Here is a 20,712-nt window from a genome sequence, read left to right as displayed (position 1 = left end):
ATAGTGGTAATTTAAGTAAATATTAATCAAAAAGTTATAAACGGTAGAAATGAATAATTTCTTATATGACATTTTGCCATTTCCGAAACCAAAAGTTACGTTCACATTTCTAAATGAATATTGTGAGGGATGCTTCTAATAAAATGAAAACTGAAAGAAATATCTCAAGTCAACTAGTTTATTTCTAAATTTAAGAATATATATGTGGGAATATTGAATGCAAAAGTCCTTTTCTTTTAAGGTACTATACTTTTATAATATTAACTTCAATAAAATTTTGGAAAGTTTTCTATTGTAAAACATCTGTTAAAGACATTTTTAACCTTGTTGAAAGAATATATTTTGGTATTCCCCCAAAATAAAGAAAAAAAGATTTTCTACCTACAGGTCAAAAAACCAGGTTGAATATAACATCAACAATACAAACCCAAAATATATTAAGTTTACTTAGTAGGTAGTTAGTTCTTTCCGATCCTTAACATTGGAAGGTCATGCCTCCGAAATTCCAATAGAAATAAAATAATTTTTCAATTGATAACTTAGTTTTTCTTTTATAAATACACTGTTACCTAATCCTTAATCACAACAATATACTTATACAATATAATAGTAATATTTATTACATCTGTATAGTATGAAAGTACAGTAGTATATAATTGTATGGAATGTAAAAATCCTTATCTTAATAGAAATGGCCCATAAGTTTGTTTTGACAGTTTTTATTACAGCAGACGGTTTATTTGCATTGTTTCTTTAGAATATTTTCTCGGAAGATCTATTTATTTATTTATTTGATAAGTTTCTTTTTAAAGCTTTTGAGAATTCTTTTGGAATATAAGGAGTTTTTGTTAATTTATACGTTGGAAATACCCTGAATCCGTTTGAGGTTTGTTTTATTATAGCAGGCAGTTTATTTACATTGTTTCTTTAGAATAATTTCTAGAAAGGTCTATTTATTTATTTGTTTTGTTTATTTTTCTATAATTTTCAAGAACTTTGTTTGGATATATAAGCGGATTCGTTTTGCGTAGTTGAGTCAGTTTGTAATAAATAGTCGTAGTGATCCTAACGAATTAGCATGCTACCAATGAGAAAGTCACGTCTTGTGAAACGGCCAAGTTGAGTTCTGTCTATGAGATCTCTCTTTTCTTATGGGTTCATGAAGGCTCAGGATGGAATTGTCAATCATGTTGCGAGTCTTCAGCGTGATTCAAATGAGCTTAATGTCGAATTGAAGAGGCTGTATAAGGCCGAACTGTCCGAATCAATATTGATGGGGCGGATCATGACAACTCTTCCTCCCCCTTAATTATTTACTGTGACAGAAGAATGAATCTCAAAAATAATAAGGGAATGATCACCAGAAGAACTAGAAACCCTTTGGGAACTTGAAAACTACTGGTACCTCCAAAGGAATAAGAAACTGTGACAGAAGAACGAATTTCAAGGGATAGAACACCAAAAGAATTAGAAAGCCTTTGGAGGCTTAAAAAAAGTGGAGCGAAAACTTAATTGAATGAATGAAGACATTTATACTTACGCGCAAGAAGAAGATATTCGTCGTTTGTTTCTTTGTTTTATGGAAATAAATCTTAATTAAGAAAAGTCAGTCGAACCGTCATATTTTAGTCTACACTAACATATTTTTATATACACAATGAATTTGATGTCAATCAACTTCATGTCAGTCATTGTAGTAAATTTTTTTCGAAGTGTTTTCTATGTTTCACCAAATTTTTGTTGCTTTGCTGAAGCAGCATATCATGAATACAAATATATCATATGAAATTCATCGATCAAAATGTCTGTAATATCACCGACGGATCACTTTTCTGGTTGTTTTGGAATATTGACGAAATTGAATGCTAAGAATACAGACAACATCAAATATTCTAAAACGCAGTTTTTTCAGAAAGTTTCCAAACCTTCAAATAGTTACGATTCATCAACTCGTATAACTGTTCAAACTCACAAATACCAGAGAGTGTCCACTCCCGAATCTTTTGTCAGAACCTCCAAATTTCAACAGAAAGGAATCATTTTTATATGGCCACAAAAAAAGACGCATTTCAGGTAAAACGAAAGCTTTTACACAACTTTTACATTATTTTATTCAAAATCTATAAAGCAACTATAACAAAACCAGATACCATTAGGACAGCAAAACTGTTCACGACAGATTACGGAATGAAGATATTAAAAAGCAAAGTGGAATACAGGATGTGGTGGGTGAAACATAGGCGAAAATTCTGGAAAAAAACATATAAAAAAAGTATAACAGTAGGCTTATTAAGAACGCCAAAATTAACAACTCAGAAGGAAGAAAACCATAGGGAATATCACCTAAATGATGAGGAGAATGCAGGACTTGGTTTTTGAGGAAAAATTTGCTGGAAATGAACAGGCAGTAGCCTACTTTATAGTCACACACGTTAGAAAGAAGAAGAGTAATTTTAGACCAGGGAGTCTGAAAGTGCTGAATATCGACACTATGGTAGATATTTACATAACAATTAACAAACAGCACAAATTCGATGGAAAGAACGCGTCATAGAAAGTTATATAATCACTTAATATTTGATAAAAGCACGCTACTTAAGATTGGACAAAATAAATTTTTAGTGAATATCAAAAATAAAAGTAGGATTATAGATAGAAACACTTTCTTCTTCTTTCATTGCCTCGTCCGTTGCGAACGTTGGCTATTAACAAGACTACCCTTATCTTGTTTACTGCGTGTGTAAACAGATCAACAGATGACACTCCAAACCACTGGAGTACGTTGTGCAACTATGTATAAGCATAATTTCCATGTTAGTGATGTGTTCCGTCCAGAATATTTTCAAAATACGCCGATATATTCACATTCCAATCATTTAAGAGTAGTCTCGGTTGAAGTCCAAGCCTCTACACCGTAGAACAAAACAGAAAATATGTAGCACCTGACTACTCTTAATTTTAGTTGTAAAAATAATATCTTTGCTGGTATATAGTTCCATGGTGTTAAACGCTGCTCGAGCTCTTTCTATCCGTGCTCGTATTTATGATTCCTGGTCTCATTTTGCGTTTACTGTGGTTCCGAAATATATGTACATTTCTAATCGATCTATACCTTGACAGTTTATCGTTAGACGTACTGGAGGATGCTACCTTTTGCTAATAATCATATGTTTTGTTTTTGATATATTCATATTTTTCACTTGCTGCGCATATTTTGTAGCTCTTCATTGTTATTTGCTATAATCACTGTGTCCTCGGCAAATCTAATGTTGTCGATTTCTCTTCCGAGGAGTTTGATACCATCTGATAATTCTGCCAGTTCTCTTCTGAATATTTCTTCGGATTAAATGTTGAAAAGGAGAGGGGACAGAAACACTTTCAGAAAATGACATATTTTCTTGCCTAGCAGAAAATAATTGCTATTAATTTAAAATCCGAAAATATTGTTGTGACCGAAGATGTCGATGTTTTAGTTTTTTTGACTGCACTCTCACCAATAAATCGAGAAATATATTTTCGAAAACCAGTAAGCGTCTTCAGGTGTCTATCGAGGCGACAGTGCTCCGATAGGACTCTTGTTAGTATTCGTAGATTGATCTTACTTAGGTTGATACATTCAGCTGATCTTCTCTGGTTAAAGTTTCCCAGGAGAGTGTTTTCGTGTCTCAGCCCCTGTGGATTGTTCCCATTATTAGTTTTGTTACTCTCAACCTTCTTTTCCAATGCTTTTTCTATTATTCTGATCCCATGAAGGACTTGTCAACCTCCGATTTAGCGAGTTTATCAGCTGTTTCATATCTGTTGTAGGGTAACTTTATTTTTCTTGCCTAGCTCATTTAATTTTTATTTTATTTTATGATATTTGAGCTTAGAGCTCTAATGGCTGATTGACTATCGGACAGGATGATGATTTACTCTCTAGATGGTGTGGTGGTGCTTGGTGTGTTGCACAGGCTTTCAGAGTGTTTGGTTCGGAGCCCGTTTACTTCTATTCCAGTTCTGTTTGTAGCTTTAGATCCGTCTGTATACCATTTAGTAGCATTTCTTTATCCTACTTATTTCTACAGCTTAGTATTGAGGATATGTTTTTTTTTAAAGCTAAACTTTTTCGACGCATCATCCTGAGGCACGTTCCAGGTTTGGTCATTATTTAGAGACGGTTTTTCTTTGATGATTACGTCTCTGAACATTCTAAGTATTGTTTTCTCTGCCATTATGTGAAGAAGTGGGAGATTTCGAATCACTTCTCGTGCAGCTGTTGGGCATGATTTCATTTATTTAGGTGTTTATTGATTTGTCGGTTACTGTCTGAATGTAAATTGGATTTAATATTACAAAATTTAATACTACGTTAATTCGATTTCTGTTTTAAGTCCAATATTCGAAGTGTTCCATGTAAAAAAATTACAAGATCATACCACTACTTTTTAGAATTAACTTTATCATTAATATTCACACTATGAACTTCGAAAGGTGGGAGAGCTTTAAATTATGTTTCAAGTGGTATAAAAGATAATCTAGTAATTACAATAATAAATATCAATAATATAACGAGTCATAATATTTTATTCTAGACACCACGAAGTAACCTTTGTCGCTTGGATTGCTACCCACGTATTATATTGGTTATATAATTTACACGTACTACCAAGTGGTCGAGTACTACCCATGAAACCACCTCCTTGGAAATTTCAATACCGTATTAGAAAACCCGATACTCGTGATTACATCATAGAACCGGCTTGGGAAACTTCACCTATTTCCAGCACACATTCAAATTATTAGGCTAATTATTTGTTTTATTTGTCTCCAGAGGAGTATTCTCTGTATATAAAACTCTATTAATCCTTAATTTGGCAAAGATCTAATTTATTGATTAAAAAAAATTTTTTTTTGAAATTGTTCTTTAAGGTCTAAATAAGCTAATTTTGAAGTTTGAAAAATTTGGGTTCATTTTTGGATGAGATATGCTGTAAATTCGATTTGTAAATTGTAAATTCGCGTCGTAAGTTTCGTGCGTAGACTACTTCCTCTTCCTTGAGTTCTGTGGAAGATTCTTGAGGTCTTATCTTTCCGTTAAGAGTTAGCGTGGTGGCCATACACTCTTTTCTTCCTGGTTGTCTGGACGTCTTAATTTCTGAGTGTGTTTTTGCTGCCTCAAAAAAATCCTTTCCAACCTTTTTCGACAAGAAAATATCTAATCCGAGTGGTGCCTCGCCTTCTTCGTCTCCGATGGATAACTCAGCACTTGCTTATGAAGCCCTCTCGTGAATTAACTCGAAAATCTAGGATCTTCGAGGGATTTTTTTTAATTTCTATTTTTTTTGTATTTTATTTCTTATTTATTTATGTGTGGTTTTGTGTTTTCTTTTGTATTTTTGATATTTCTTACAAATCTATCGATCCAGTTGTCTTTTTGGCCTTCTATAATATTTCCTGATGTACCTCATGAGTTTCCTTAATTCCTCGTGAGGTGTTGCCAGCTTTTTCGACCTGTCGTCCATGGTGTCCAATATTTTATCCGGTTTCGTATTTCCGTATAGCTCTTCGTTTCTCGTTGTCCAGTGGAAATTTGATGCTTGTCTCAGCGATTTTAGGCCTGTAGCTCTTTCTTTTCTTGTATAGAACGGCTTGTCTTTTCATCATTCGTCTATCTCGTTTTGGAGTATTTTCGTGATGTTTTCACCTCGTTGCTATTGCGGTATCGTCCGCATATAGCGCTTGAATGGTATTCTTCGTTTTTGGGATGTCCGCTGTGGGTATGTTCTACAACATCGGTGATAGTATTGGTCCTTGCGGTATTCTCGCCTGCTGCTCTCCGATTTCATCTGTAACTTCCTGTCTTTGAGGTACATGCTCGGAAGTTTCATGTTTAGTGTATCCTCCCAATTTCATATTGTATAGCAAACCCTCGCGCCACACTTGATAAAAAGCTTTGCTTATGTCTAGGAAGATCATCCCTATGGATTCTTTCTGGTTGAAACCTAGATTAGTACATTCTACTAGTCTCAAGATTTTCTGTTCGGTGCTGTGGTTTCTCCGAACTGTTCTGCTAGTGTTGTATTCGAAGCTCTTGTTAGTTCGTTGAGAATTGGGATCTTTTCCGGGTTTTCTCAGCATGATGATTACTGCTCGTTTCCATCTCGATGGGAAGTGTCTTATCCTCAACATGCCACTATAAAGCAGCAGCAACGATATTTGCACAAAGTTGAACTTCCTTAGGAAAGTCGAAAATAATACTGTCGGTCTACTGAACCCCTCGGCGGGGTGAAATCATCGACTCGCGAACTTTAAAAGTGCGCATGCAATCGGTTCGAAGCTGATTCGGAATTTCAACTGCGAACAAAGCTATTGTGCCACTTTCTTTTGTATACACTAAGAGCTTCTTATGCAAGGTCTTTCGGTAGTATAGACCGAGGTTTTACTGAGTCTTTCACTTCGCGAAGTTTATGTGTAGACGTTGACCATTTGTTCTCCCATTCATTAAGCACTTTACGCTTTCGGATTGTTTTAATATCGGCAGTAATTAAAAAGTTCGCGCACTTCGTACTATCAATATTTACAGCATCCTTAGCGGCCAGGTCTGTCTCTTCGTTTCCTTTTATTCCAGTGTGTGAGGGGATCCAACAGAATACTATTTTTTTGTTGATGTCTCGTATATATTGCAGTTGTTGCTTGATTTTGATTGCAAAAGGATTTGTGGTGTGAATTTTTTGAAGACTTTGGATTCAGCTAAGGGAGTTTGTGAGTATGAGATGATTAGGTTCGTTTGATGAAGTGGGTAGCTCGATATATTGCGTATAATTCAGCAGTGAAAGTGGATAGAGTTTGAGGAGCTTTTATCATATATTTGGAGGTTGGTGTAATGATTGCGATCCCCGTACCGTCTTGAGATATTGATGCGTCTGTGTAAATATGTACAAAGTTTTTGTACTCATTGAGTATGTTATTTAAGTGGTGTGGTGTTTGTCCAAAAAGGTGAGATGGGTAATGAATTTGGTGCTTTCTATTGTCAATGGTGGAGTCTGAGAAGACTCGATAGGAAGACATTCAGGAAGGAAGAAATTTAATTCGTTTAGATATGATCGAATTCTAGCATAGAAAGGTTTTGAGGGTTCTGGGTTTATTTGAAAAAAGATTTGTGAATTTCTTGGAGAAGCAGTTTTAGAGGGTTGGATTGGATTTTAGTTTGACTGCATAAGTAAGGCTCAAATATATTCTTCTGTTTCCCAAGGATGGTTCCCTTGATTCGCAGTAAAGACTTTCTACTGATGTTGTTTTGAATGCAACTGTTATCAAACGTAAGGCTGAGTTGTGGAAGCTGTCGAGTATTTTCAGAAGCGATTTGTTAGCTGTAGAAAATACAATTGATCCATAGTCTAGTTTTGATCGAATAAGTGTTCGGTACAATGTGAGTAATGTTTGTCGATCTGCACCCCATTCTTTGTTTGTTAGCATTTTCAGTAAGTTTAATCGTTTGTTGCAAGCTAGGAGAAGATTTCTAATATGATAGTTCCAGCTTAGTGTGTGGTCGAATAGTATACCGAGAAATTTTATTGATGTTTCCATTTTTATGTCTTCATTCTAAAGTTTCAATACCGGTACGTTTGGTATGTTCTTTTGTCTTGAGAAAAGAATGTAGCGAGTCTTTGTACTTGAAAAAGTAAAACCTGTTTTTTGACCACAGTTCTAAGTTATGGATAAAAGCCTAACTTTGTGAGAAGAGGTTTTCAATATTTTTTCCTTTACAGTAAACAACCAAGTCATCTGCATATAGTCCAGCTTTTACTGGTAACTTTAAGTTTTTCAGGATGTCGTTGATTACGATGATAAAGAGTGTGGGACTTATGATTGATCCTTGGGGTATACCATTATTGAAATATGTTTTTCCGGAGGTGGTGCCGTTGGTTTTTACTTTAAATGTTGGATTTCTCAGGAATTTTTTGATTGATTTTGATTTCGTATAATTTTTTTATGATGTAATCATGCCTTGTAATGTCAAAAGCTCGGTTAGTGTCATGGAAAATAGCTAAACAGCTGTTTTTAGGGTAAATTCTTCGGTGATTTCACTTTCCAAGTCCATTATATTATCCAGGGTTAATCTATAATGTCTAAATCCGCTTTGTTCCGGTATAATAAGGTTTCGTTTTTCTAGAGTCCAGAGCAATCTGTTGTTTATAATTTTTTCCATTAGTTTGCACATAGCACATGTAAGAGATATAGGTCTATAGGATTCAGGATGGATTCTAATGGTTTGTGCTTTTAGTATAGGAATTATTATGGATTCATGCTACTTTTCAGGAAAGTTATGTTGCAGCCAAATGGTATTGAAAAGATTAAGGTATATTTCATCTGGTCCTGGTGACGTTTCTTTCAGGCTTCAAAGAGCTTCATTATATTCTTGGGCGGTAATGGGTAAATTAATGGGTTCGTTTTCATCGAACTGTATCAATATCTCATCCTTTTCCTTTCTCTTATTGGTAATAACAGTATCATCGTAATTGCATGTGATGGAGCGGTTTTTGTAAGTGGTAGCTAGTATTGAGACTATTTTGGAGTTATCTGTGGTTGTGCGTCCGTCTTTCTCTAGTATTTGTAGATTATGGTGCTTGTAGAGTCTCATTCTTTCCCATACCTCCGACATGGGTGTTTCAGAATTTATTGTAGAGGCGTATTCTATCCAGGATTTGCGTTTAGCATTTTTTATTGTACGTCTTGCTTCGGCTCGAGTTTTCAAGAATTCGATTTTGTTTGCTGGTGTATTGTATCTTTTATATCTATTGAAAGCTTTTTTGTTGCTCCTAATTGCTGATTCACAGTCGCTAATCCACCACGGCTCAGGATTGCGTCGTTTCAGGCGCATAGTTCGATTGATATGTTTGCTGCTCGCCGAAAGATACTAATAAGGTTTTCTATATCTGTTGGAATTATGTAAGTTGTCAAACTATTTGAATTAATTGTTTTGAAAAGAGCCCACTCCGCTTCCATTTTGGACAGTAGTCACTGTTGTAGGTATAGTCCAGCCGATCCCAGGAAAGAGCCGGAGTGAAAGTTGGGTCACAGATAGTGAGGTCAATACATGAACCCTGTTTTGATTGTATGTTAAATCTAGTTGGGTTTTCCATCTTTTAAAATGGAGAGATTTGCGTCATCAAGAATATCCTCCTAGTAAGCGACCTCTGTGGTTTATTGATGTGGATCCCCACATGGTGTTATGGGCATGGAAGTCTCCGACTATTATTCTAGCTTGAGGAATTTATTCCAATAATTCATCTAATTCTTTAGCATCTACTTATATGCTGGAGGAATATATACATTGCAGATATTTACTTTTGGATTAGTGTGTAGTTCTTACGGCTTCAAGGTTTGTAAGGATCGTGATTTCTGTAGCTACAAATATTGCTACTCCTCCGCTAGCTATTTCAGTATTTATTCGGTTCTTGTAGAAGCTGTTGAATTGCCTGAGCGGTTCGTTGTTATTGTGTTTGAAATTGGTTTCTTGAAGACAAATAACTTCTGTTTGAATAGGATGGTTTGCAACATTGGTAAGTTGTTATAAAAGCCATTGATATTCCATTGTAGAATAAATGTAAGGTCCATGAGAATACAGAGAGGAAATAGAGGAAAAGGAAAAAAATATTAAAGTAAATTATTAGTTCAGTTAGTTAATATCTATTTGAGATGATTCACTTTCTGTTTCTGAGAGGTCTGCTTCTGGTATGTTCATTTATAGGGGAGAAAACAGTTTCTTCTTGAGATTAGTGCATCTGCTTTTGATAGGTCTTTGCTCAAAGAAAGAGTGAATTTTTGTTAGCATGTCTATTAATGCAGTAAAATCATTTGTGTAGTTCTTATTGGATCAGACGAACCGTAGACATTTTCAATGGTGGAAAGGAGGATTCTGTTCTGAAATGACTTTTCTAGTTGGTTCCATGAGAATTTCTGTAGAGATTTCTGGTTTATTTTTAGGCTTTTTACTTGGCTTATTTGGTTTGGGGAAAGAAGGTTTCTTAGGGTTCTCTGGTTCGCTTCCTTCTGGTTGAGGAGGAGGCGTAATTATTTGCTCGTAGTTACGTTTGGTGCTGTTTTGCGGAATTTCTTTTATGTTTACGGGGGATACATTCTGGGAGTAAGGTGTTATAGGGGTTTCTGATGAGATTTCGGTGTGTGCTTGGGGAGTATTGGCTTCGGTATTTTGGGGCTGCTGGGAAGGTTGGGTGGGGTTTTGTGGTAGTTCAGTGTTATTTGGGGTTCTTCATAAGTTTGTAATTGGGAGTTTTTACAGTTTGCTGCAGTATGACCTGGTTTTTTGCACGTAAAATATAGTAGACGGTCTTTGGATAGGTAAATTCTGTAGCTGGTGTTCTCGTGTGTAATCATTAGACAGTCGGGTATTTGGATAGTGGATGGTGAATTAAAGATTTGTCTTTTGAAGCTGTAGACATTGGTGAGAGTGTACTGAGACCTATTTTGTTAAGTTCATCCATTAGAGCTGGGTGTGGTATGGTGGGGCAAACATTTGAGAGTATTAAACTTTCGCAAGGTGTTATAAGCTTTCGGGCTTGAATCGGAGTGTTGTTGATTATGATCAGCCCTTTATGAAAGGTCATGAAGCGTTCTACAGTATCTTCATTTGCGAGGTACATGCATATTCTATTGTTTGACAGCGTCGATGTGAATAGTATATTTTTTGGACCGATTAGTTCTCCAAGTGATATCAGGTAATCTTGAATTTTCAGGTTATCAACAGCTGGAAAAACAATTGCTTGATGTTTTGTAGGAAATTGTGGGTGACTAAGTATAGATGAGTATGTTTTTGTAGGGTTTATATTCTGAGAGCTTCTCTAGTCAGAAGTCCCAACATTGTATTTGACATAATTAATTTTAGAAATATTTCTGCTTTGATTCGAGAGTAAGGACCTGTTTTGGCACAGGCTACATCATATCAAGTTGATAAAAGCTGTTTTTTTTGCGAATTCTTCTTCCAAACCGGTGTAAAACTGATAGCACCGTGTGTAACAAATTCACTGTTTTGGTATGAATGTATGAGATTCTACTTACAGTAATATGTCTGTGAGTTTAGAATACTTCTAAAATTTTCTATCTATAGTTTTATAAATTTTTAGAACTGTGATAACTATCGAAGAATAGTTATTTTTATAGGAACTGACACTTTCACTGTAAACGTTACGTTACGGCGCTTTCTTGTTCTAGACTGTCCAGATTAGAACGTGTTTACAATAATTTTCCGCAATGTTGCCCTTATTTGAAATTATTTAAAGGTCGAAACGCACTAGCATTACGCCACGCCACCCCACGCCATGCGACGTCGGTTCACATGGTACAATATTGTGTAAACATTTGTGATGACACGCTCATTTCATTCTATAACTCTAAACAGAAAAATGTTCAATAGATTTGGGTTTTGAAGAGCACTAGTAGTTTGTTTGATGATCTGGAGTTTTTGGAAAAATGTACTGCTGTGGCTCTGGTTTTGCACAGCAAGAGAAAAAAAGTTTTTAGGTTCATAAAATCAGCAAAAATAATGGGGTAAACACGCATCGATTACATCTGAGAATTTTGAAATATAGGATGACGTGGCGTGGCGTAAGCTTAGTATGTACGCAGACACATTCGACACGTAGCGTGGGGTGGCGAGGCGTGTTGTTAGTGGGTTTCGGTAAAGTATTGAAAGTGTTTGATCGACGTCGAGACTTATAAGCTCTTTTTATTTAAAAGGAATGTTTTAATCTAACATTTGTTTATTCTATTTTTTATTGTATAATCTGAAATCAAAATCGTATCTATATATAAAATAGAAAGTATACTTCTAATTGTTTGCATCATACATCTTTCAGGGAAAGTTCCATTACTTTTAAAGTAAAATCGGAGTCTTCTTTTGTTATACACATTGGAGGCTTTATTCTGATTACCTAAAACATTATTATGAAGACATCTTAGAGAGATTAAGGAAAGGAAACCGAATTAAAAAATATAATTTTGAAGATTTTTCTCAATTTTTTGGAATGTAGTCAGCATTGAACATTTTTCGCCCATTTGTTTGATCCCGTGAAACAATAAAGTAGATAAGAAATGGAGTTCGCCGCGTTTACTACAAAAAAAGTTTGGTATAAAGACAAAATAATGCTAGATGACGTTGACAAGATCCATTTAAAATTCTCATACAGCGTGCGGGGTACATATTGTTGTGTGTGGTTTTCTTCTTACAGAGACAGAATCTAATCGAAGGAGCAAGATATGAAGATGACACAAATTTTGTAAAACTTGCGCATAAATATTTAAAATGGAACTTACGTTTCCATGCAAACCACCTCTTCCAATAATTAATCCGAGATCAAGACATTTTTCCCAAAATTTCATCATTCTTGCACCATCTAACGGCACTTTAGAGTCCTTGTCTTCAACTAATTCGACACCAATCATCAATCCTTTCCCACGAACATCACCCACTATACTAAATTTTGATTTTAATTTTTCCAATTCCAATAACAAGTATGTTCCAATATTTTTAGAGTTTTCTTGAAGTTTTTCTTCTTCGATAATCTGAAAATTTTAAAGCTGTTGAAAAGAATACAAATAGTGTGATTTCCTTTTACCTCAAGTACAGTCTTGCCCACTGTACATCCTATTGGATTTCCTCCGAAAGTATTGAAATGTGCTGCTTTTGTTAATGCACCGGCAATTTCTGGGGTAGTTGCTACTGCCGCCAAAGGATAACCGTTACCGATTCCTTTAGCCATTGTTACTATATCTGGAACGATACCGTGTCCTTCAAAACCCCAAAAATGTTCTCCTGTTCTTCCAAATCCTGTTTGTACCTTAATATTAAGAAAATTTGTAACCTAAATACGAGCTCGATTCTCTAATTTAAATTTGAAGGTTTTTTTAGATATACGAAGATATTCCCAGCAGTACCTGCCCCTAGAAAAATTTTGGAAAAAAAATGTTTATTTAGTGATGAATCTGGCGAATAGGTTGCATGGGGTAGCAATTCATACTTTCATTTATCAATTTTGGTTATTGTAACAACGGATGTTTGAGCTGGTTTATTGTCTTGATGAAACACTTTCTTCTCATCTAAATGCTGCCGTTTTTACTTGCTTTCTTCACTCAAACGTTGCAATAACTTCGCATAATACTCGCCGTTGATAATTTTTCCTTTTTCAAGATAGTCAATGATAATTATCTCCCGCGCATCCCGAAAAACCAATGGCATGAAACGGTCTTTGCCTTCTTTGGAGCCGGTTTTCCCACTCGATGGAAACATCTTCACGACGTATTATGAGCGGCACCTATCTTGCACACAGCTTACTCGTATCCAAATTTTCTGTTAATATGCGATGTACAGCACTTTTTGAAATGCCTACTTTGCATGCTAGCTCCCGTATCTTCGGTTTAAGATCATCCAGCACCGCTTGCACATACTTCTTTAGGTTGACTTGGACAGCTCGGAAGATTATCTGACGTGGTAGTACCGGTGAAACAGTGTCAGGTCAGCTCCTTTCCTCTACGCTTTAAGCTGTCCAAGTTTCTGTTCAACTCTGGGTCGTCTATAAGTCGCACTGCTCTCTTCTGTATTGAGTCGGGCATGTTCAGGGTATGCTTGGGAGCCGAGCTCCAAATGCTGCTCCAACGAATCTGGGCCTTGTAGAGGATTAGAAGCCTTTGCTACCATTACTGATTGTGCTATAACAAATAATATGAATGCCTCCATAGCACAACCATCTATTTGTTAATATTTTTCTTCTTAAAATTTGAAATATTGCTGTATGCTGTATGCAAATTTTGAATACTTACTTCGTCAGCTACGTAAAGTCCACCTTTACTTTTTACCATCTCATAAACACCTTTTATGAAATTTTTGGGATATTGAACAGCCCCTCCAAGACCTTGGATAGATTCCGCCCAAAACGCAGCTAAGCCAGTCTTTGGAATATCGTGTTTGAGTTCATGTTCGAATTGTTCCAAATATTTCAAACCTGCTTGACACTCTCCACTGCAATTGCAAGATCTGTCTGTTTGAACGGGACTGTCACGACAGTTCTGACCACCCCATAATCCTCGGTAAACATCAGGATTTAAAGTCTGAAAATGTACAAACACGGCAAAAATACTTTTATTGATATTTATCTAAATTGACAGATTGAGAATAAATGTTAGTTTGAAGCACTGTTTTTCAGGGATATTTCAGCCGAAAGCTTCTGGGAGTCTCTACTATATACCAGGGACAATGTAACTGTACCTACATCAAACTTGTGGATAATGCCCCGTTGCAAGGAACTACAACAGTGTATCCAGACGTACACGTGGCATATACGGAGCTCCAGAACATCGGCCAACGTATTTATTTGTTAATCTATTAGATAAAATGTAACTAGAGGAAACAGAAAATAAAGATATTTTTAATAAGTAAATGAATGTTAGATAACAAGTAGAACTGGTTTTGTTATCTAACATGAGCATACCCAGTAAGAAAATGGGACACAATCTTAGGGATTTTATATGACAGCGATAATTAAGCACCTACCCTCTCAGGATAATATTTTCGTACTTTTTCTCATTTTTTATATTATTTTTTCACTGGAAAAATCGTGATTAACTAGCACTCGAAATTCGTTTTTTTATATTTACCAAATAACTGAGTGAAGATGTTGTAGACCTAGTAAAGAAAGTTCTACCAGCAGACCCCAAGAGCTTTGCAAAAGCTGGGATGAACATGTTATCAAAGAAGAAGATGAGTATGTGATATCACCCTCTTTGCAACCCTTCATAATTCAATCAAATGATGACTCTAGTTCAGATGATTCTGACTACCATTATTATTTATAAAGATACATTAGAATAGAAATGTTTTATTTGCAAAGAATTTATTTTCCTTTATGGTTTTTTACTATGAAATTAGTACAAAAAGTGCTCAGTCCACGTCTGGTACCCTGTTTAAACCATACGCCCTTACAAGCAGGTACATTTTACTCGTCTATTTACGTTTTATAATTTAAGTTATAGCAAGTTAACATAAGATATAAATATATTCAAAAATATTTATAAATATCTACGCCTATGGTAGATCAAACAAAATTGTCGGCAAGGGTTTTTATAATCTACAATTGATAATGGAAGAACTATATTATCGAATCAATCACCAACAATATTCCGATTGAATGTAAAACAGTTGTAATTACAACTATTGTTATGAATTTCTCAAATTAATACATTTATATAAACTGTATTGAAAAATGAAATAATTGTTATGAACTCGTCCACGAAATAGACCGGAAATCCAGTCCCGTCCGTTAATAATGGAATTTTAAAATTTGGCAAACAGCGGAGAGTTGTTTATGCTGTTTTTGTTTTTCAGAACTTAGTTATAGGAAGTTCTTTTTGTTTATTTGTTTCGTTATTTTCTAGAATTTTTGAGTTTTGGGTATTTCAAGGAGTTTGCTTAGCGGATTTAGTTAGTTTGTAATTAAAAGTCATAACGAACGGAACGACATAGAAAAATAGTCGCTGAATTTAAATAAATTAGTTAAGTCTAGTGTGAGTGTTTAAATAAATTATTAAGTAAGAGAAAGTGTTTATGAATTCACCTCACGAATAGAAATAGTGGAAATAAATAAGAAAAGCATTACATAATAATAAATTTTAAGAAGAAATGTCTCATGTATTAGAATATTAGTCTTCATTCTTCAATAATTATCAAAAAATAAATAAATTACCGTAAACATTCCAGCTGGCCCTGCTACAGGATACTTGTAAGTATTATTTGATGTCAATCCCATAGTTTGGTAAGTCATACCGTGATAACAATTTTTCAAAGACATAACATCAAATTTTCCAGTATAAGCTCTAGCTATCAATAAAGCTAAATCATTTGCTTCACTACCACTGTTTACAAAATAGATACTCTGAAAATTAGGAAATAATTGTTATTTTTGATAATATACTGAACGCACCATCACAATCGTCTCCAGACATTGAAAGTAAAAAATTCAACGTGGTGTAAACAAAATGTTCATTCAACAATTCAGACTTTCATCTTTTTCCAGAACTGAAGACGTGGCTATGAGAATAGCGTATCTGAAGCAACGAATATTTCGAGAAAAAGATCAATGCTCATTTGAGTTCATTGGTGGAAATTGGCATCAAAAAACTTTTCCCCAAGTGATTATTTCAGAATTAATCTTAGGTTTACAAAATTTTATGGATCTCTAGGGCATTACACCCGAAATCGGATGAAATAGAAAATGAAGATCAGGTGTGAATACTGTATATCTTCGATGACAGGACAAGAAAAGAGGATACGACAGGTCCTTTGTATAAGACACGTATTCATACAAGAGTATCACCAAGAACCAGTGCAACTTGGAAAAACTTTCAATGTGTATTAAAATTACAGATTTTGCGACTCCAGTTCAATTGAATTCGTTTGATTTTAGTTAGTTTGGGATGGATAAAAAATATTAGTTATAAGGTGAGATTTAAAAAAAAATAGACCTAATTATCGAAGAGAGACGGCAAATAGAAGAGGCAAGTAAAGAAAATAAAACAGATGAAACTAACAAAACAACAAAAGAAATGAAAGCAAAGACCAAGTGCCAAGGAGCTCATCTACAAAATAGAAGTATGAGCTAATGGCCCTCACCGTAGTCCGGATTATTTCTTGACCTGGCCCTGGCAGGGCATGGATCTTTTGCCACATATACTAAAAAATCGGTAAAACAGAGGATACCCGCTTCTATTGCAGAACAAGAGACACACCAGAGCTCACCTCATTCCACTGTAAGGAAGGGAATAAAATCAGAGAAATGTCAGAATCAAAAACAGCCATAACGCTAAAGAAAAAAACTTGATCTCATTGATGAAAAAAAAAACTGATCAATAATATATAGTATGATAAACAAAATTTTGAAAACGGAGGAAAGAACCAGACAACAAATTAAGTCGGTAAAAAAAGGAAAACAAAGATTGGCAGATGCTAAAGGAGAAGTCCACGAGGACGGTTCCATTTTCTGCAGGAAAAAAGAAAAGGGTGGGTTTTTAGCTGGCAGGCGTTTGGGCAACCGAACGAATCTAGCACATCTAGGACCCCTTCCCAAAAGTCTTTATATTTTCCTACCCGTAACAAAAAAGGGTAAGATTGAGTAGTATTTACTCACTTCTAAATTACCCGGTAATTTTCCAGCCAACTTCTTAGCATATTCTTGCAATTTTGTGTTGAAATAGAGAGTTGTGATATGACCTAATGTATCCATTTGTTCTTTCACAGCTTCGTTAATTTTCCTATATAGAAAGAGGAAATAATAATTATATAATCGAAAAAATTTGGTACTTAATGTCAGTCACAGTTTTGAATTTGAAAGACACTATAAATCCTTTTAAATTTATTTCTGTCTCTAATACAAGTTTTAACAACAAATCTCGATTCACAGCTGGAAATCTGTCCAATGGTTCAAATTTGTCTTTTGTTTTACCAGTTTCCAAGTACTTACTTGGAACTTGGTACAAACACTGCTTCAGCAAGTTAATAACCAATGAAATTGCGCGCATTTTGAGGTAAAAACAAAAAGTTATGCTGTCTAATGTGAAGCACATTGTTCCAACAAAACGAAGCATTTCTACACACTTCCAATAGATCTCTACCACGAGTTCGTGAAATATTTCCTATCAAATTGGTCTCCAGGAAAAATACTATAAGTTGTAGTGCACGCAGTCCAGATTTAACACTCATGTACTTTTTCCTGTGGGGTTATGTCGATTCTAAAGTTGAAACTAACAAACCCAATTCCCTTGGTACAATTAAAAGAAAATATCCATCACGAAATGGCAGTCATCACGGAGAATACCTGACGAGCCGTCATAGTTACTTTTAGAGCTCGATTAAATTAATTTAAATTGGGAATTTTCTTTTGAGATAGCTTGTACATACTGATTACACTGTATACACCACGACTACACCAAAACTCATAATTACACTATCTGACGCGCGTTTCTATAACAAAGTTATCGTCTTCAGAGACGATTATCGAAACGCGCGTTACATGTTATACATGTACATACTTGTACATGTTATATTCTGTGTTATCAGGAAGGATACAAAATACTTTAGAAAAAAAATGTTAGCATCGAATAGTAGGTAATAGGAAGAAGTTTTTTCTTATGATTTCTTTTCAAGATTGATAGAAGAGTATTCTAAACGTTTCTTACGGATGACAATGTCCAACAGCAACTGTGCACACTCCCGCGAACATGTCCAAATAACGTTTTCCATAAATATCGAATAACCATTGTTTATAACCTTGATGTAAGGCAAGCGGTTCACTATAATAAGTTATAAGAACGGGATTGACGTTTACGTTTCGTATTTCTTTCATTTCATTGTAGGACAAACCCTGGAAAAAGAAACGGTTCAAAAACAACCAAAAAAAATCGTACATGATGTGACGCTTGGATAATATGACTCACCTTGTACTTTTTAGGGATGAAGTCACATTTTGGCAATTCTGGTTTTGTACAGTAATGTCGTAAATAGCGAGCGAACTGATTCATTTTCGAAAATTGTGTGATGAGATTTTTTTGTGTTGATATTCTATATATGGAATACGAAATTAACAAACAATATAAAAGATATGAATAATTAATAGGTTCATATTTAAAAAGGTAATAATGTAATGTAACTGAAGTCATACTATAGATGTAGAGCAATAAATTATTGTTATAAAATCCTACAATTTGAATACAGGGCGGCCCATTAAGAGAATACAGAGTGCAACGAATGTTTTGTTTACAACGTTGACCGTTGAAAATCGGTCAAAGGAGTACCCAACATTGGAACAAATTTGGAACCAACACTTGTTCCTCAATTACAAACACTTCTTGTCCTCTTGTGCATGGATTCTACGTGTTTGTATGAAAAACCAAATTTGCCAGTATCATCCAGTTGATTTTAAAAGAATTTATATACAGTTCATCACTTCTTTTCCACGTTTTCATTTCTTTAGGTAAGGTTCTAGTTTTTGTCCAATATTCAGCCGTACGTTGAAACGCGAATGTTGGACGCATCGTGTAGTACCGGCTCAACACAATGATCGCATTTAGCGGACGAAACCGTTGTACAACCTTAGCGGAATCGTTCGGTGACACATACGCTCAGCACGTTCAGGAGCGGTAGCGGAAGTGAAAGTTAAATCCACTTTGCTCTGTGATTAAACGTATCTTTTCTCAGAAGAAAAATGATGACACATGTTTACAAAATATGATCTTTTTGCGTATTAATTTTTAGACTATTCTAGATTTTTCTTCATGTACCTCCTCCATCCCTAAGAATGGAAAATAACGGAGGTATTATTCAGATCCTGTTCTGTAGCTCCTCTTCTATTTTCAAATTCATATTCTTTTTTTCTTCAATTTTCTGATTTTTCTCTATTAAAATACTTAGTCGAGTCTTTCACAGCCCTATGTGTAAAATTCGCGATCGCACGAATCCTACTACGACTGCGCCAATTATATATTTAACTTTCGAAACTTACGAGTGTTTACAACAATCCTACTTTAATAATTAAATAAATGCTAGTATATAATCTTTTTGCATATTCTATGTTTTTCTTCATCTGAAGAAATTACATTGTTTTAGTCCATAACTGAATCGTCCGAATCATATGGTCATCCAGTTCATATTCGAAATCATTTTCACATTCACTATCTGGCAACTCTGCCATTACATGTACTCTCGACTCAGTTGAATTTTGGCGCACATTCACCACACTTGGGTTATCTGTGTTATCAGTTATGTCTGTGCATTACCGGTCCCAAAAGCCCTATACATTTTCTCCTTTTAAAAATGATCTCAATACTCAGTAACGTATAATGCTATCTTTAGCATTTGAAACGAACCAAAATTGACGAAGATATGCTTTTCGCAAATCTCAAACTGACATAGACCGTGAAGCAAGTCCTGTTCGATTATTAAGTTCTGTATATGCTTTATTGACGGCAAATTTTTTGTATTGTTTCTATAACCTGCTCACATTTTGTTGTGGTCGATTTTTAAAGAGTCTATTACTTAGAAGGCCTTTTCATTTGTGTACGGCAAATTGAAGATTTATAGGAATTATAACATTGTGCGAAGTGAGATAGTATATATAAACGAATCTCTAACAGCCCTAGTAGTTAGTGTATAATTTAATATCAGTGAACAAATCGGGGTAGTGAAACCCAAGAGAATAGGTTAGTGTGTGTTAGCTTATAACGTGAGTGAGGTACACTGTGTATCAATTCATCCTACCGTTAAAAAAGATTTGAATAAATAAGAAGGACATTATATAACATGCTTTTTCCTAACTCTAGAATTCACGTAAATAGTAAACAGTTCTCCTTTTGATGATATAATTTTATCTCAATTGTCATCAATATCGCAAAAAACGTACATAGGCTATAAACCAGGTGAAACCTTAATTTTTGAACCAATTCTAAAGATGAAAGACGGTTAACTGGGACTTTGTTCTAGAAGCGACTTGGTCACTAGTTCTAATAAAAAATGGAAAAGACAAATAGGTTGAGGATCGATTTGACATTGGAAATAATTAATATTCCTTCTATTTGAATAATTAATGTATTACCTTCGACAAAGTTAAAATTCCAATGAAATATAAAATGGATCTTGAATTTTCCCTATTTGTTGAAAATTAATTATTC

General features: G+C 34.9%; 2 protein-coding genes across 4 annotated transcripts; one reads left to right on the top strand and one right to left on the bottom strand.

The window, feature by feature from the left end:
- Positions 1 to 1,649: 1,649 nt before the first annotated feature.
- LOC130901840 (uncharacterized) lies at positions 1,650 to 14,694 on the top strand. 2 transcript variants are annotated; one of them, XM_057813468.1, is made up of 2 exons: positions 1,650 to 2,073; positions 14,202 to 14,694. In XM_057813468.1, the coding sequence occupies exons 1-2, from the start codon at positions 1,802 to 1,804 to the stop codon at positions 14,374 to 14,376; spliced, it is 447 nt and encodes a 148-aa protein (XP_057669451.1). In that variant the 5' UTR covers positions 1,650 to 1,801; the 3' UTR covers positions 14,377 to 14,694. The 2 variants fall into 2 exon arrangements, with proteins under 2 accessions (XP_057669451.1, XP_057669450.1); XM_057813467.1 differs by lacking the exon at positions 14,202 to 14,694 and adding an exon at positions 4,575 to 4,852 and having other exon boundaries at positions 1,652 to 2,073.
- On the bottom strand, positions 11,745 to 18,581 carry LOC130901834 (alanine--glyoxylate aminotransferase 2, mitochondrial). Of its 2 annotated transcripts, XM_057813461.1 has the most exons (8): positions 18,484 to 18,581; positions 18,226 to 18,410; positions 17,178 to 17,301; positions 15,738 to 15,926; positions 13,819 to 14,106; positions 12,618 to 12,839; positions 12,316 to 12,564; positions 11,745 to 11,933 (listed from the first exon to the last, which is right to left on the bottom strand). In XM_057813461.1, exons 1-8 carry the CDS (start codon positions 18,565 to 18,567, stop codon positions 11,844 to 11,846), a joined length of 1,431 nt encoding a protein of 476 aa, XP_057669444.1. In that variant the 5' UTR covers positions 18,568 to 18,581; the 3' UTR covers positions 11,745 to 11,843. The 2 variants fall into 2 exon arrangements, with proteins under 2 accessions (XP_057669444.1, XP_057669443.1); XM_057813460.1 differs by having other exon boundaries at positions 11,745 to 12,564.
- Positions 18,582 to 20,712: the final 2,131 nt, after the last annotated feature.

Source organism: Diorhabda carinulata, chromosome X (assembly GCF_026250575.1).
Source record: "Diorhabda carinulata isolate Delta chromosome X, icDioCari1.1, whole genome shotgun sequence".
Taxonomy (NCBI): Eukaryota; Metazoa; Arthropoda; class Insecta; order Coleoptera; family Chrysomelidae; genus Diorhabda; species Diorhabda carinulata.
This window is presented reverse-complemented; position numbering and strand designations above follow the sequence as displayed.